This window comes from Coturnix japonica, chromosome 14, assembly GCF_054131305.1.
Source record: "Coturnix japonica strain WE chromosome 14, WE-NBRP24, whole genome shotgun sequence".
Taxonomy (NCBI): domain Eukaryota; kingdom Metazoa; phylum Chordata; class Aves; order Galliformes; family Phasianidae; genus Coturnix; species Coturnix japonica.
The window spans coordinates 5,314,588-5,332,383 of record NC_140676.1 but is presented as its reverse complement, the minus strand read 5'-3'; the positions used below and the strand labels follow the sequence as shown (position 1 = coordinate 5,332,383).

The window sequence follows — 17,796 nt, the reverse complement described above, 5'->3', positions numbered from 1 at the left end:
CCACTGCAGGTCTGCATTGGGGATGTATTTATGTCTGCTCACTCTTTGTGTGAGCTGGTACACAGGATGCACGGGAGTCCCAGAAGGAAGAGAGCTCTGGTGCTGAGATCAGGGGCTGCTGTTGGGGGTTAAGTAACAATGGTCACCAGAAGAGAGTCCCCAGACTCCGTAGAATTCATGAGTTTGTTGTAGCACAGCTTGAGGAAAGCTCTGCTCCCTGCCTCCTCCGAGCATCTCCAGCTTCCTTCTTTTTGGGTTGTTCTTGTGAAGACACTGGAGCCAGCAAAGTGAAGTCAAACAGGTCACTCCCTCCTTTCTCATCACAGCAGTGCTAGGCAGTTTATTATTGAGTGCTGTGACCAATTCTCTTAATGGCTCAAGTAGCAGAGCCACCCCTGGGGGAAAGAGTTTATACATCTCACTGTTGGAAAAATTTCCCTGCTGCTCGGCCTTGATGTTCTTTTTCTTCTGTCACTGCATTTATACTCTTTTGTACCACTTGAGATAGTTCATTCCTGCCCCTCACCGATGACACCCTGCAGATGTTAGAACTTTATTTAGGACATATCAGCACAATCAGTATTTAACTATTGTACCCTGCAAGTCTGTTCTCAAAGCCTTCTGTTCCTTCCTTCTCTTTGACACGTTTTCCTTTCTGACTGTTAGGAGATGGACATTGATGAGATTCTGCGTTTGGCTGAAACACGAGAGAATGAAGTGTCCACCAGTGCCACTGATGAGCTGCTTTCACAGTTCAAGGTACAGACCCTTGTAGTGTGGTGCAGGAACGTGGCTCCCCGTGTCTTGTTATAACGGTGAGGTTGGGAACAGACAGGACAAATCAGGCCCAGGGAGAGGTGCTCTGTACAAAGCGGCTTTCTGAGGGGCTGCCTGGACTTAATAGCAGGGCAGATGTGTAGGTATTCATTTCCTTTTAAGTGGTCTTGAAGGCTGTGAATAAAATGCTGAATTTACCAAATTTGGAAGCAAAAACGATAACTTAGGCTCAGCAGTTCTTTTTAAACTGCACGTACTTTCTCAAGAGTTGTTAGCCCAAAGACGTGGCAAAGGACCAGGAATGTAGTGACATAAGGATCAGTTATACAATAATCATGGAAACGCTGGCAGAACTCCTATGGAGAATAAGTTGAAGCTTAGCAGACAGCTCTGGGATATTCCTGCCAGGGGAGGGAATTTATGAAAGTGTTTCTTTGCTTATAAAAGGTGGCGAACTTTGCAACCATGGAGGAGGAAGAGACAGAGTTGGACGAGCGGCCCCAGAAGGACTGGGACGATATCATTCCAGAGGAGCAGAGGAAGAAAGTGGAGGAGGAAGAAAGGCAGAAAGAACTGGAGGAAATCTACATGCTGCCTCGCATCCGGAGCTCAACGAAAAAGGTACAGCACATCTCCAAGAGCTGAGGGGCTGGAGGCCAGAGCTGGAAAAGACAATGCTTGTAGGGAAGCTTTCCTGTGCTTCTGCCCCATCTCCAAAGCTGGTTAGGGGTAACCCTCAGAGGGTGGCACATCGGCCTCTTGTTGACAGCAAGGATTAGACCCATGGTTTGTCATGCAGTGTAGGAGCTCACACGGGATTTGGTGCAACTCATGTTAGTTAGACAAAGAAAACCTGTAGTGAGCACAGGGCAAAACAACTGCAGATGTTATTGAAGTTTGTCATTTCCAGGCTGTTTCTTTTCCTTGGGCTCTACAGCTATTCTTGCCTAAATGTTCTCTTGAGGGCAAAAGAGGTACCATCTTCCTAAGGTTGTTTTCAGATGTTGTGATCTACTCAGATCCAACAGGAAGCAGTCTGTGAAACTGCTGAGATATGGGACTTTAGAGGGATTGTGAACTGTTCTACGGGATAAGATGAGGAAAAGATTTAAAGTGGAAGCTAGAGAAGGAAGAATCATTTGTATTGGATGATGGCAGTTGTTGCAATTGCACCTCACTTCCCAGGTGTCCTGGTTTTCAAAATACTCCAGATACTCCTAGGATACTATGGCACAAAACCATGGAAAATTAATGTGTTTTAAGGTCTTATACCTTAATAAATCAACATGCGGTTGGGAAACTAAAGGCTGTAAAGGAAGGATGGCCATGGGAGTCTTAGCTAGCCAGAAATGGCAAGTATGCATAACCATACTGGTTTGATTACACAATCTTCTGCATCTTCAGGAAATGGTGCTGAGTTGATTCAACATAAAACAGTGTCAGTGCATGGGAGGGATGGAAAAGACCATCAGATTAGCAGTTAAACAGCCCTGCTATCCTTCTGCTGCATACAGGCTCAAACAAATGACAGTGAATCAGATGCAGAGACAAAGAGAAGGCTTCAAAGATCATCGGGGTCAGAAAGTGAGACTGATGATACCGATGATGAGAAGAGACCAAAGCGCCGTGGACGCCCTCGGAGCGTTAGAAAAGATACTGTGGAAGGATTTACTGATGCTGAAATCCGGAGGTCAGTGCTAAGCAATAGGATGGTTCAGTAAACAAGTATAGAAACCCCACACGGGTGTTGGAAATGCCTAGATAATCCAAGAGATGTTCAGCTGTAAGCATGTCAGTGGTTTATTGAAGCTAGTTCTTTGGAACAGCTTCTGTACAATTCTTTTGCTACTGACTGATGACCTTAATATTCAAATCTGAGCAAAATGGGCTGGATTGTCTTCAGTTAGACTGCAGTCCAACTGGTACCTTCATAGAACCAATCCTTGAGGCAACCATCAACCTGAACCGTGTGGATTCTGTATTACATATGAGACTTAAATGCCATGAGATAGTGCTGGAGAAGCCAAGGTCTCTGGCCTTCCTGACATTTTTCTGGCAGCAGTCCTGATGAGTTAAGCCGAAGTGAAAGGCAGCCTCTGTCTGGCAAAATAAACCCCACGAGAAGCAGTGGTCCAGTCAATCAGAGCAATAGTGTATCCTCTCCTGCACTGTGTCCCAGGAGTCAGCTGGGGGCTGAATTCCAAAGTATTATTTTCTTCTCATGTTTTCTTCTCCTTCTCAAGCCTTTCCCTCGGGCCTTTGTCCTATGGCTCTGCCCAGAGGTTCAGCCAAAAACAGAACAGGGTTTGAGAGTCTTCGTTGCTTCTGTGTCTAATAAATGCATTTTAAAATGGGAGATGTTAAACCTTTTTGCATTGTGGTAGATGCCATATATACAGCCACAAAACCAGCGAGGAGGAAAGAGGTGTTGCAGTGTGACCTATAACAGCTGTTTTGGTTAAAGTGCTGTGTCTGAAAGAGGAAAAGATGGGGGAAAAAAAAGAAAGGAAAAAGTAGCTCATTTAAAAATAATCTGTTAGTTTGAGCCATTGAGTCTACTCCCAGCACAAAGCACTGTTCAGTCACAGCCACAGTGTCTGACACTTGCCTTGAAGGTGCCATTAGCAATGGCAGTGATTTTCACAACAAAAGGTAAGAAGTAAACGTAAATAGCAATTCTTGTCTGCAAGGCTGGGTGATGGATTGCCCTGCATTTGGCTGTTCTGCAAGAGGTTGTTACACTTACAGCCCAAGCTTTAAAATTACTAATGACGTTGATTTAATGCCTCTTTAATCTTTGGAAATTGAAGTTATTAATTACCAACAGGGTGAGAGCTGATGCTTTCTCCTATTTATTTTTTACACTATGGTTGTCTCTCCTCTTTTTTGTCATCTGTCAAACATCTGACATTCATACCAATGTTCTGTTCTTCTCCAGCTGAGGTCACAGAACTCTTTGGGGGGGGAGGGGGGTTAATGGATTAAGCTCCCCAGTCCTGAGCGATGCTTAGCTAATCAGTGTGGAATGTGAGGTTGATAATATGACAGGCTGTAATTAATACATCCAAACGTATTTGTGAGATTGGACACGTGTTTTATGGCAGTTGCTTTAGTTCTTTGTTTGGTTTTGTTTTGTTGTTTTCTTAGGTTTATCAAGGCTTACAAGAAGTTTGGACTGCCTCTTGAGCGGTAAGTCTCAACCTGGCCTTTCTCCAGAGGTTTCTTGTGGGGAAATGTTGTGTTTCTGAGCACTGCCATACACGCACTGCTGTAGGTGTTTGTCAGCCTCACCTGACAGCACAGAGCCCAACAAGTTTGCTGTCATGTGCTCCAGTAACTCAACACTACCATATGGTCTCTCATGTCTCAGTTGGTGGGCACTGATGACTACTGCCCAAAGAGCAGCTGGATCACTAGTGCTGCTGGCACAATCTGGCCCTCAGGGCTTTTCCATCCTGCCTTGAAAGAAGCAGGAGCAGCTGCCTGAACAGCAAACGTGACCCAAAACACTGGTCAAGTTTCTCCATACATGTTACAAGGGCTGCTGCAAAAGCAATGCTCCTGTTTTATGATGTTGGCCACTGACATCAGAGGCAGGTCTTGGCAGCAGGGCAGTAGAAGTTGAGCCTTCCCATGAACTGGGAGATTATGGTGAGGGAACTGTGTACAGAGCTGAGTACTGCCTTCATTGCATTGGAAATGATGGTGCCAATGTTGGAATATCAGAGAGTTTGTGCAAGGTGGGTACTGTGAATGCTCACACAGAACAGACGCTGTGTGCAAGTTTGCCAGGACCGACAGAGTCAATGTGAGGCTGAAGGTGACAGTTTACTGGATCACACTGTTACTTGTGACAAGATGTGGCGTCACCGCTATGAGCTGGAGTTAAAACAGCAGTTCCTCCATAGAAGAAAAATTTCAAGACAAGGCCTCAGTGGATAAAGGGATCTGCAGTGTCTTTTGGGATAGGAAAGGGGTGATCTTTCTGGGTTTCCTGGAACCCAGACAAGCCATCAACTCTGTCCACTACATTGTAGTGCTGAGTAAGCTGAAGGCTCAGAATTCCTGAGTCAGATCAGAGAAGGCAATGATAATACCAGGCCCTACTCCAGTTTGATATTAGAGCACATTGCCAGTCTTGGCTAGTCTGTCCTACAACACCCACTGTACAGTCTGGATTTGGCACCTTCTGACTTCCATCTGTTTGTGCTGATGAAAGATGGAGTCCATGGGCAACATCCTCCTAGCAATTACAGCTGTGAAACTGTGGGTCCCCTCCACTGGTGCAGTTTTTTACAAGCATGACATGCAAGCTCCTTCTCATTGCTGGCCAAAATGCACAGCTAATGGTAGTGACAGTGCTGAAGGGCAGTGTTTTGTACGTGAGAATTTGCGATATCAAATGGTGTTGCTGTGCTCTTCGTATCTCTTGTTGTTTCAAGTGGAAACAAATAGGAGGCATTACTTTCAGAGCAACTTCTGCAACCTCAAGATTGAATGCGCAGCATCTTTCTCTCATCTTTCTCCCTCTCATGGGGATGTGGGGAAAGGCATTGCCCTCAACTCTGGGTCTGCACAGCCCCAGTGCTGTGCTCCAGCATGGATAAGGTGATGGTGCATGTGGTGGGTCTGCTAAGCTGGCACCCTTAGTGAGGTCTTGGAGCCAGGGCAGGAATCCCTGCGTGTGTTGTCTGAGAAACTACTGTTTTTTCAGCTGGTTGTACTCTTTGGTTGTGAAACGCAAGGTTTGTATGGGCCTTGATGTTATGAAATTCAGCCAGGCAAGAGAGACAGCAGATGGCAGCTTTTGACCACCACATGGAGCTAAGGCAGCGCTGACAAGGAGGGCATAAAGCACGCTGGGCAGTCAGTGCGCTGGTTGTGCCAGCGATAGACAGTTCTCACCTTTGCTTTAAACCTGAAAAAGCTGAAGGACCAGGTCTGTTACGCTACATCTGCACTGTGCTGCAGTTGTCAGAACTGGAAAAAGAACTAAAACCTGTGCCAGCTTCACTCACACAGAATCACAGAATGACCCGGGTCATAAGAAATGGGATATTGGGATAAGAAATGCTACATAAAATATAAAACTTGCAATTTGTTTTTCCCCCTTCCCAGGCTGGAGTGCATTGCCAGGGATGCTGAGCTGGTGGACAAGTCCGTGGCTGATCTGAAGCGTTTAGGAGAACTCATCCACAACAGCTGTGTGTCAGCGATGCAGGAATATGAGGAGCAGCTGAAAGAAAACCCAGGTGAAAGTAAGTGAGAGCTGCTGCAGTTAGAATGTTTTTGGTGAGCGATAAACTGATGAGAAGCCATTCCTTGCTGCTGAAACGGGGTGGCTATTCCACACTGCAGCTTCTTAAATCATCCCATCTCCACCAGGCAGCTGCTGCCAATAGAGATACACAGGGATTTGGAGATGTAGGGCTGCGTTTCCCACACCGTTTCTGCTGCTTCTGATGTATAAAACTTCTGAAGCAACACTCCAGCGTATTTAAATGTATTTTGAAGGTGTGGGGATGCTTTAGATGCAGATCTAAGTGGATTGATAACGATAAATCATACAGGGAACCTACGTTAGCAGTTTTTCTTTAAAGAAATTGTGAGGTGTTGATCTCTGTGTGTCTGTCCAGGCACTGTTTTTTTCCACACTAAAACACCCATTCCTAGTTGCTGTGTTTTGTTACTAAGCAGGAAAAGGACCTGGGAAAAGAAGAGGGCCTACCATCAAGATCTCTGGTGTCCAAGTGAATGTGAAATCCATCATCCAGCACGAAGAGGAGTTTGAAATGCTGCATAAATCCATCCCTGCAGACCCAGAAGAAAGGAAGAAGTGAGTTTGAATGACTAAATGGGCAGCACAGAAAGAGACTCGGGGCATTTGGATTTTGTAGTGGAAAGAGACTAGCCTAGATATGTGGGTTTGCTTTAGCCCTGCAGCATTAAAAGCAGCTCATGTTTGCAATGCCTTCAGGTACCGCCTGACGTGCCGTGTCAAAGCTGCCCATTTTGATGTAGACTGGGGAGTGGAGGAGGATTCTCGCTTGTTAGTGGGAATTTACGAGCATGGTTATGGAAACTGGGAACTAATTAAAACAGATCCGGAATTGAAGTTATCTGATAAGGTAGGTGGCTTTGCATGTTGCTTATATTGGGTCCATTATAGTCTTCATAGAGAACACATGTGATTTAGTCCAGAAACAGATGTTTGTTTGTAGCCACTCCAAAAATAATAATAAATAATAACAAGGGAAACAGCAACCTCTGTGGAATGCTGCATGCTTGATGGAAAGCAGGGTTGTCTGATTTGATTGGCAGTAAATCTTCTCTGAACAGTACCATATGCACCACCCCGAAATGATGCAGGAAGAAAAGAGTAATGCTGACACATGTGGCTCTGTGCACAGTATTGAGGGTACATTATAGTTGTGACTTGATATTTCCGTGAGCGACTCACAAAGAGCTGAGTTCAAATCTGTGTGTGGAAGTTATTTTAAGTTATTTTTCACAGATTTTAGGCTGTTTATGTCAGGAGTGCTCTGTGTTAGCGTTCAGGGTATGGTTCTATGACTGGCTGTGACAGCAAAGCCAGATGGAAAGCCTCTATCGCTTTCCTCTGTTCCTCAGTCATTCCCATATGAGCTCTTTATAAGGGCCACATTGAAATGATCCCGGTTACAAATAAGCTGCCATCCTTTGTGTCAGCACCGTGGAAGGAGTGTGCACTGCAGCGCTGGGCTGAGGAACACCGGGATGCTGCATCAGCTTGGCTGCCAATATGCTTCATTGCCATGACATCCCCTCTAGTGCTTTTAGCAAAGATCAGGTTGTGATCGAGATCCTTCCTACGTGAAGTTTCAGAAAAGTCATTTTACAATTGCCTGAGACACACCATCCAATTTCCAATGAAACAAGAAAGTAACCTTAGCTGGTGAGCTGAAATACGTTCTCCACAAATTGGTACCTTGCAGCTTTGTTTTCCAATAAAAGTCTTGTGTTTCTACATTGCTGTACCAATGTCTGAGGTCACCAGAGAAGACGAGGCTGCACTGACAAGGCTGTCACAAGTGAATCTGTTGAATCAAAGAGGGTGGACTCAGAACTGCAGTGCAAGGTCCCAAATATATTTTGCAGGGCTTTTTTTTTCCCCTTTGCACTTCCAAGCCTGTAGAGAATCTAGAGAGCTGCCTTCAGGATCCTTTCACCTGCAAAATGCCACAGGGAGAGATTGTTGCTTGGAGCTTTGCTTATGGATAGACAGGGAGAGTCTGTGTAAAGTTCTTCAGGCTGGTGGAAATGTTTGAGCCTTGTCATTCCCCCTGGAAGGTGCAGCATCTCCAGCCATTCGCTGCACCTGAAAGCAGTGCTGCCAGCATGCAATTCTTTTGCCAAGGTTTGATGTGTACATGTGAATGTATCTTTTTTTTTTTTTTCTTCTTTATCGAAGATCCTGCCTGTTGAGACAGATAAGAAACCTCAGGGAAAACAGCTCCAGACCCGAGTTGATTATCTACTGAAACTGCTGAAGAAGGATCTGGAGAAGAAAGAAAATATGAAAGATGGGGAAGAGGTGAGACACAGCTGCTTGGCTCAGAGTTTCTCAGGGTGAGGGGTTGGTTGGTAGTAGGGGCAAGACAGCTTGTGTGGGTAGGTCACTAAGTTTGTCTTACATGAAAGAATATTGACTTGTTCGCTGTCTGATTGCCCTGTGATGCTGAAGTGATAATTGGTGGGGGACGTGTAATTGGTTATTGCACTTACCAAAGGACTGCAGTGTCACACTTTAATTCCATATACACCAGTCAATGGATGTTTGAGATATTCCCTTGACCTCTTACATTTCACAAGCTATTCCTCTTTCTGGCTGATATTTGTTTGTCTAATTTTGTATGTGGCCCGCCAAGCTTTCCCGCGGTTCCCCAGGCATCCTGGCACCCTGCAGGAGCTGCAGCTGTTAGCGAGACGTTCAGGAGATGGGCTATGCCTCTAGGAAGCAGCTGTCAGTATTTCCTTGTTCTGACTTGTTCTGTCTTCTCTCCAGGGCAAGCTAAAGAAGAGGAAACCACGAGTAAAGAAAGAGAACAAGGCTCCCAAAGTCAAAGATGAGCATGGGAACGAACTCTCCCCTCCTCGGCACTCAGACAACCAGTCAGAAGAAGGTGAAGTCAAGGTGAGTCAGCTTGAATAGCAGCCTTTCCAGGTTTCCTCGGGCTGTGCTGTTACTACAGAAACTCACGTTGAGAAGCACCCCTGGCAATTGCCCTGTGGGGTCAAGGGGAGCAATAGAGAGCATTCCCACATGAGAATAGTAAGCTTACAGAAAAAATACATGCAACTGTTGAGGTGGAAGAAGGACCTTTCCCACCTGCTCTTTCAGATCAGTCCTTCAGGTGTTTTGGGGAGGATTTTAGAAGGGCCACAAACATCCACGTGCTGACCTGGAGGAAAGGTGGTCTCAGGACAAAATCTGTTGCCCTTATAAAGGAGAGAAAGAAGAATTGTTTCCTTTTCAGTATATCAGCCAGTCGTGAAGCTGGAGTTTACCAAGGTCATACTGTTGCTTAGAAAACCTTCTGTCATTGAGTGGTTTGGCTTGTAGTCTAAGGCTTTTTGTTCGTGTTCTGATCAGTATCTGCCTTATGGACTGAGCGTTCTCCAGCACGACTGGCATAGGAAAGTGGTGCTTATCTGAAGTCTGCCAGGGGCTCGTATAATTTTTATGCCCTGTTGTTCAGAGTTGTTTGGGTGGATTGCAGCACCGGTCCTGCTGTCAGGTTAAAGAGGTGTGAGGGCAAATTTGGATGGATGTCAACAAATGCTTGCTTTTCAAAGATGCACGTTTTATGGAAGAATGTGTATGTGAGGTGAAGGACTCCAGCTTTGACTGTGCCGTGACTGATTTTCTAGGATGATGGCTTGGACAAGAGCCCAGTGAAAAAGAAACAGAAGAAGAAAGAGAACAAAGAGAATAAGGAAAAACAGACAAGCACTAAGAAGGAGAAGGAAAGTGATAAAGAGAAAAAGAGGACAAAAGAGAAGAAAGAGAAGGTATGCAATACTCTTGAGCAAGTTTAAGGGCCAGGGAACTCTGAACGGAGGGATAAGGCCGTGGGTCCTATTAAAGACCTTGTGTGTGAAGTCATTAACAAAACACCAGGGTGAGTCCTTATCCATTTCGCAGCCTTCCTGAACTTCTTAGTGTGCAGAACTGCACTAAGGAGTGGAAAAGGTGACATATCCTAAGCCTTGTGAAAAAGGAGCAAAAAGGAAGAAGATTCTGTTGGACTGCCTGCAAAGTACAGCTGTCCCTGTGACAGCAGCACGGCTCAATAGCTGATGTTAAGGAAGAAATGGTGTAGAGCATGGAGCACTCAGTTCAAAGTTATGTTCAGCTGCGATTTATCACAGGATTGGCAGCTACTTGTCTGCATTCCCCTCTAATTTAAATTCACCCCAAATAACCTAGCAGACAATTCTGCCAAGACTGGATTAACCTTGTGACTGTTCAGGACTCATCAGAATGAAGGTTTCAACACCAAGGGTATGTCATAGGCTAAAATGTCCCTTGAATTTTGGGTACGACTGCCTTTAGGCTGGATTCAGATTGGAAGAGAAGTAAAAGGTTCTGGAATGATTACCTGATGTACCTGTCCAGTGAGCAGGTGTGTACTGTGTGCTCACTGTGTTTTGACACTGAGGTTACGAGTACAGACCAGGGAACTTTATTGCATATGTAGGGGAAGGTTTGCTTTCCAGTGATTTTTCATGTGGTTTTGACTGCAGGTAAACCATATAAGTCAAAATTCACACTTAATTTAAATCCGAGGTTGCTTTCCAGAACAGCTAGTTTGAGGACTAGTGATGCTGTATGAAGTTGCAGGTCTTCATAGACATGAGACTACTCCAGGCTCTTTGCAAGGGGCATGTATTCTTTAGCTTAACCTCTCTTCCAAGTCTTCCAATGCTGTTTTTTTCTATCCATGAATATAACAATAATATTCAGGTCCAAAACATTGGCTCTTAGTTCCTTCTTGCTCCCTCAGGGATGACATAAAGCTAAACAGAGGCATTACAGCAAAACAGTTTGAAAGCTTGGGAGGAAGGTTGTAGGAGCTGTGCCCAGGGTTTAACAACTGCCAGTAACAATAGTGTGCGGGCTGTTACTTGGATCACTTGCGGGGTTCTGCAGACTGGTTCATCATGTGATGTAATTTGTTCTTGTAAAGCCTAAAGGTGGTGAAGCCAAATCTGGAAGTAAAGGGAAGAGATCACAAGGTCCTGTCCACATTACAGCAGGGAGTGAACCAGTCCCCATTGGAGAAGATGAGGATGACGATCTGGACCAAGAAACATTCAGCATAGTGAGTATTTTCCTCAGGAGATGGGATGGTAATGGCAGAGCCTCCCAGTAAGCCAGTGTTTGCTTGTACTTTATCTGAGGGTGTGTTTTAGGTAAATCCACTTCAGCAAGGAAAGACCCTCCTCATAGAGCCCCTCAAACTAAAACTATCAACCCATAATCAACCCATATCCCCCCCCTACAACTATCAACCCATCTAAGCAGTTGTTCCCCCTCATTTTTATTATGTTCCTTCAAGTACTGGAAGGATAAACTCCCACTGCTCACTTGGTAGCCTGGGTCACAGATGATACTGCAGCCTGACGTGGCAGTCTTGTCTGCTGTAGGAGCCACTGAGCCATTGGGGTTGTTCTAAGTGGCCAAATGCAGGGGACTTGAAGAGTGACCTTGTATGGCTGTAGTCAGTATGGAGTTGTTGGAGTTGTATAAATGCCCTGGCAGCAAACATGCCTGCAAGGCTTGTAAAAATAGCCTTTGTATTGAAAGTTGTTGTGACAGATGCTCCTCTGCCTGACTTGCAAAGTGAAATGCTGAAGTATCTGTTTTTAAAAACAGTTCCATACTTTGAAATCTCCGTATTTTCAGATCTGTGTGTTCCCTGTAGGCCCTGTGTTATCTTTGTGCCTTTTCTTTTTTCCCCTTTTATTTTCCCTCTGTGGTGCATGAAAGGTCCAGTCAGGCAGTGGAAACCTGTCTGATGTACTGTCTGTGCAAAGTGCTGATGCCTCCAGTAGAAAAAGGTGATGCTTTCATCTCATGTCTCCTGGTCTTAATAAAAGCAATAGATTAAAGCAAACACAGGCTGGGATGGACAGGGAAGCTATTGAGAGCACTAATTCAGCTGGGGCTGCTTGCTCAGCGTGTCAATGCTCAGTTCCACTTCCCTGCCTGTCCTGGGATCAGCCTGTGTGCATTTACTGTATGCAAAGCAAACTATTCACCCCTAAGAGGCTGGGGGACAGCGGAGATGGAGAGACTCATCTTTTCCTGATTATTTTCTGCAGCATGTCTAACAAATTGCTGCTTTCAGAGATGATTTCTCCTTGCCTAACGGTTAGATAAAGCTAATATCTCATGCTAATGAACTTTCAGCTCTCTCTGATTAACAAGGGAACACTGCAGAGCCCTTTGCCAAGTGAATCACTTCCTACTCTGTTTCTTTCTCAAGTGCAAGGAAAGGATGAGACCAGTAAAAAAAGCACTGAAGCAACTTGATAAGCCTGATAAGGGACTGACAGTTCAAGAACAGCTGGAGCACACACGCAACTGCCTCCTAAAAATTGGGGACCGCATCTCTGAGTGCCTTAAAGCCTACACTGACCAGGATCTTATCAAGCTATGGAGAAGGTGAGGGATCATTTTATCTCTTGTTGCTAATCTGTGATATATCTAAATGGCACTTGTAGGCTGCTGGGGTTTATGTGGATCAGTAACGTGAACGTAAGAGAAACTTCATGTTCTGTAGCCCATTCAGTCCTTGACCAGCCTCTGGTGAGGGTTTTGTCTCCAAGTTGTGCTGGTTTCATTTAAATTGATTTCAGAGCTAGTTTAGAGAAACCAGTGCAAAACAGTCATTCTACTTGGAAGGGCTTTGTTCCAGCTCTCCTGAAACATCCTGTCCTGAGCTGGAATGTGCCTGTTTTCCTTAGAGGGCAGCACTGATTTGGTGTTGGTTTGGAAGCAGATGGCAGTTGAACAGCTCACGTAGCAATTAACAGAGAAAGTTCATGTCCTTCCAGGAACCTATGGATATTTGTGTCAAAGTTCACAGAATTCGATGCCAGAAAACTGCACAAACTCTACAAGATGGCTCATAAGAAAAGATCGCAGGAAGAGGAGGTGAGATGGGAAGTGCTTTTTCTCTGGGTGCTTGCTTTAATGCTTGTTGCGCTTGCCTGCACTTGGGCAGAGCTGCTTCACAAGGAGGTGGGTGGCCCACAGAATGGGGGATCTCCAACCCAGGGCCTGACAGACTCACATAATCTGAGTTGTGGTTGAAGAGCAGCTGAGCTGTAACTCTCTCTTACCCTTTGCAGGAGCAGAAAAAGAAGGAGGACATGGCCAGCATGCCCAGCATGAAGAAGCCGTTCCGCCCGGAGCCTTCGGGCTCCAGCCGTGATCCCACCATGTCCCAGTCTCACGTGCCTCACAATCCTCATTCCCAGAAGCTCCACATGCCCCCTTCCCATGCCCAGCAGCAGATGCACGGGCACCCACGTGAAAGCTACGGCCATCCCCCCAAGAGACACTTCAGCAACACGGGTGAGTGCTGGGAAACCAGAAGCAGCCATTCACTCCTAACCTTGTGGCTGTTTGTTTGCTTTTGGACATGGATTGTGGTTGCTTGGGTTTAAAGGTGATGGGATGGAATGTATGTGATTGCTGTTGTTATTGCTGGGCTAGAAAACATGATAACAGTGTGAGGAAAGAGTGTAAAAAAAACAGGAGAGAATAAGATTTGCTAGAATAATGGTGAGGGAATACAAGGAATAAAATGTGATCCATGTAATTTAGGGAAGAAAAAGTCAAAGGAGCAACAGTAAAAGGTTATCGGTTCTTTGAGGATTGAGCAAAGAAGAAACAGGCTTAAAATTAAAGTGCTTCTCACTGCTTTCCTCATTGCAGACCGAGGAGAGTGGCAGCGAGATCGAAAGTTCAGCTATAGCGGCAACAGCAACCAGATGTGGGGTGGGGAACGGCATCACCAATACGAGCAGCACTGGTACAAGGACCACCACTATGGGGACCGGCGATCTCGTGGAGACCCCCACCGGAGCTCTGGGAACTACAGACCAAATAACCTCTCCCGCAAGAGGCCGTACGAGCAGTACAGCAGCGACCGAGACCATAGAGGCCACCGGGATTATTATGACAGGTAATTCTAGTTCCTCTTGGGAAGGCTGGCAGGGGTTTGCAGCAGTGCACCCAGCCACCGTGGACAAGCGTTCATAGAGTCATGGAGGTTGGAAAAGGCCTCTAAAGACCATCTAGTCCAACCGTCCCCCCATCCTACTGTGCCCACTAAATCACATCCCTCAGTGCCGCTTTCCTTACACAGCTGACCTCCACCCACCCATTTTCCCTCTGCAGGCACCACCACGACTCCAAGCGCCGGCGATCCGATGAGTTCAGGCCTCAGAATTACCACCAGCAGGATTTCCGACGGATGTCTGATCACAGGCCGCCCATGGGATACCATGGCCAAGGACCTTCGGACCACTACAGGTCCTTCCACACAGACAAACCGGGAGACTACAAACAGCCCCTTCCTCCACCTCACCCTTCAGTGTCGGACCCTCGCTCGCCCCCCTCTCAGAAATCTCCTCATGATTCCAAGTCGCCTCTCGATCACAGGTCGCCTCTGGATAGGTCGCTAGAACAGAAAAACAATCCAGACTATAACTGGAACATGAGGAAAACGTAAAGCGACCGAGAAGGGGGGAAACACGTCTTGAAAGACTTGGATGCAACAACCAGAAACTCTGAACATGCTGCTATCATCTTGCTGGGTCAAGGAGGATTTTGGAGGAGCGGGTGGAGGAAGACTCAGTTCTAATTTGGGTTCCCATTTTGTTTCCCCCCTTTTCTCTCATTGAACGTTGGAACCAGACTTGCCTCATTCTTTTTCTTTGGTTTGTTTTCCCCAATCCAACAGACACATGGAGAATTCTCCTCAGCCACAGTGTTTCCCCAGAACCGAGAAGGCGGATCAATGCTGCTTAGGATTGTGCCAGAAGGCTGCGTGCCTGCTCGGCCTTCATGTTACGTGACAGATGCTGCTCTGGGATTGGGGATAAGCTGGTTGGGCTGGGCTTTGTGTGTAACCAGCATAGGTCAATGGATGGTATATTCCAGGAGGGATAGGAGAGTCCCTCAGCATCCAAGCTGTTGTTGCCACAAGGGCTTGGTTGAAAGAGGGACTCTGTGTCCCTACAGTGACTCCAAAGGAGTTGGATCCATGCTGGTGACAATCCATCGCTTTTCTGGACTCATAATCATTTCTTGTGTCTTTATCCATTTCAAGAAACTGGCTCTGCTCTCACTGCTGTTGTGCCCCCTGCTGCAGAAGAGCAGAGGGGGGATCCAGAGCTGGAACCAGCAAATCTTGACTCTGTGAGACTCTGGGATATGTGAAAACAGGCAGACTTCTGTAGCAAAGGCTTGCTTCACTTCTAACAAGTAGGGAAGAAATGAGGGTGAGAGCAGTATTTCCTTGTGGGCAGGGCGCAGGAATTCAGAACAAGACCCCTCTTCTCTCCTGACATGGGCAGCTTGGATATCCAGGAATTGACACAGCTGCTGGCTGGGAGCTGTGAGTTACCAGGACCAGAGATGGCTCTTGGCATCTGGGGACCTTGGAGCTCCTAATTCTGGGCAAATCATTTCTCTCTGTGCTTCACAAAATGGTGATCACAAGCCTTTACCACAACCAAAAGATAAGGGGTGGTAGCACAGAGTTGAATGGCAGCGCTGTGGGCTGATCTCTGTCTGGGAATGGTCACACCTGTCACCTTTCAGCAGTCCATCTATGTTGGAGATGTGCCTGCGGGCTTAGCACTTAAGTGAGGAGGAAGAAAATGAGGAATTCAGGACTTGGTACTTAAAAATTCCTGGTGCAGATGTCTCAGAGGCCCAACATGCCAGAGGGAGAAGAGGGGTTTGCAGCCCAGCTCAGCGGGATTCAGAGCAAACATTCCTCCAAGTGTTGGAGTCGTTGCAAGTGATACAGAACAGTGTCCAGCCAGCGGTGTGGGGACAGGTTGCTGGTCAGAAGTCAGTGTGGTCTGTGTCATTAGAGCCGCATCCCTGTCCCAACAGCCAGGCTGCTCAGATCATGGTGTCTGAGGATGCTTTGTCTCTTAGAGTTCAGTATTAAAGATCAGGCTGTTCCAGGCTGTTCTTCTTGGTGGGGGGACAGAAGTTGAGGCTCTGTTGAGATGCCAGTATATGACCTTAATAAGCTGTGATGTCCTTTCCCTGTTAGTCTGAGGGGTGTTGAGGGCTGGCCTTCCTGCTCCGGGCGCTTTGTGAAGCGCACACAAATCAACACTAACCCCCAGGTCTCCCCTCCATGCCGTGCCGGAGGTGTTGAGGCAACGCGTTCCCGCTGCCTTTCTCACTAAGCTGTGATTGCACTTGCTGTGGTATTTAACAGAGAGGTCCTTTCTTTTCAGAGGTATTAGCTTTTAAAGTAAGGATTGGAAGAAATCTCACAGGGGCAAAGAGAAATTGCTCTTTTCATTCACGTTCACACAGTGGTGCTATCGTGATGGAAAGTTTGTGCCATACAAGTCGTAGCAGGAGGCAATACTGGCCAGACCAGTGTTAGGGTTGGTGCAGGATTAACTTCAGACTCCAACAAGAGGCACTTCTGTGCGCGTACATGAGGGGTTCTGTTCATCCCGGGTTCTGAGCATGAGGTGGTTTGGGGTTTCTTCCTTGAAACCAGTGCAACAGCAAAAGCTTTGCCTATAGCTGGTGGAGCGGTGCCCGCTGTCACATTGGTTTGCTACTGAACAGTCACCTGCTTCTGCTCACTCTCAATGCACGGCTCTCCACTGGGCTGCACATTCACACGGCTGGAAATCTGCAGGGAAAGTCTTCCCCAGGTGTGTGCACGCATCTGATCCCCTCCAAACAGGGACCAGATGTAGTCACTCGGTGTGGGTGGCATCGGAGGGGACAGATCCACAGCCATAAACATCACTGCGGTGTCTGTGTCGGCATTTGGGGTTGGAACTACATGATCCTTGAGGTCCCTTCCAACCTGGGTCATTCTGTGATTCTGTGTGATCCGGTACAGCTCTTCCTTCTGAGCCAGCTGTGGGGTTTCCTCTCTCCTCTTTGCTCTCTGTAGCACCGTGTTGGCTTTGTTTGTCCATTTGTGTCTTCGTTGGTTCATTCCTTCATTCATTCATGTCACTTTAAGATCCTTTTTCAGCCCCGACCCCTTGGAAATGCTGTGAGCTCGGCCCATCAGGTCCCACAGAGCAGACAGGAGCTGCGGTGCCCAACCCAGGTGGCTCTGAGGTCCCTTATATGAACAGTTTAATTGACCCCCCACAGAAACACTTCTCTGCTTTCACTCATTTCCTCCCCACCTCCACCTCCCTCCAGGGAGAGAAGGACTCTTTACTGTAAAAGTCTTTTAAACCTGTTGACTAAAAGAACAGTTAATTAATATTAATTTATATTTGTGAAAAGAAAAAAAGGAAAAAAAAAAAAAAAGCCACTGTCCTAGTGATTTCTGATGTAAATATGTTGTTTATATAGTATGTATTAAATTTTCCTACATTGTAAAACTGCTGTACTTTGGATTCTTGTATATTAAAAAGTGTTCCTGAGGTTTTCAGAGCTGTGCCAGACTGGATGCGATGCGGAGGGTGCTGCAAAATGGGGCTGGCACAGGATTGAGGGACCTTTCCCTGCATTGCCACAATGGGGGGTTGTATTGTGCAGGATTTAGTGTGCCCAGGTTGTTCTTCTCGGCTCTTTGAAGTTGTTTCTCAGCTTGTGGTGATAGAGGTCGATCCAGACTTGGAAACCTCTTTACATGGGAATTTCCACCCGATCAGTAGAAGCTGTGCCATTTCCTCGCTGGTTTCCAGCCAGGATGGTGATGTTTATCCAACCTTCAGCTCTTCAGGATCTCCGTG

General features: G+C 46.5%; 1 protein-coding gene across 20 annotated transcripts in view; it reads left to right on the top strand.

Moving 5' to 3' along the window:
* Positions 1–17,492, top strand: part of CHD2 (chromodomain helicase DNA binding protein 2) — a 46,847-nt gene extending 29,355 nt beyond the window's left edge. For 14 of the 20 annotated variants that reach the window (XM_085514945.1, XM_085514939.1, XM_032446880.2 and 11 more), the window contains 16 exons: positions 667–759; positions 1,225–1,398; positions 2,292–2,467; positions 3,925–3,966; positions 5,896–6,035; positions 6,472–6,613; positions 6,755–6,905; positions 8,228–8,350; positions 8,822–8,950; positions 9,688–9,828; positions 11,007–11,141; positions 12,309–12,487; positions 12,880–12,979; positions 13,177–13,402; positions 13,766–14,015; positions 14,231–17,492. In XM_085514945.1, the coding sequence (XP_085371071.1) occupies positions 667–759; positions 1,225–1,398; positions 2,292–2,467; positions 3,925–3,966; positions 5,896–6,035; positions 6,472–6,613; positions 6,755–6,905; positions 8,228–8,350; positions 8,822–8,950; positions 9,688–9,828; positions 11,007–11,141; positions 12,309–12,487; positions 12,880–12,979; positions 13,177–13,402; positions 13,766–14,015; positions 14,231–14,564 (2,535 nt within the window). In that variant the 3' untranslated portion in view covers positions 14,565–17,492. Of the gene's footprint in view, positions 1–666; positions 760–1,224; positions 1,399–2,291; positions 2,468–3,924; positions 3,967–5,895; positions 6,036–6,471; positions 6,614–6,754; positions 6,906–8,227; positions 8,351–8,821; positions 8,951–9,687; positions 9,829–11,006; positions 11,142–12,308; positions 12,488–12,879; positions 12,980–13,176; positions 13,403–13,765; positions 14,016–14,230 lie in introns of those variants that run through there. The other 6 variants (XM_085514940.1, XM_032446884.2, XM_015873105.3 and 3 more) reach the window with 3 other exon arrangements.
* Positions 17,493–17,796: the final 304 nt, after the last annotated feature.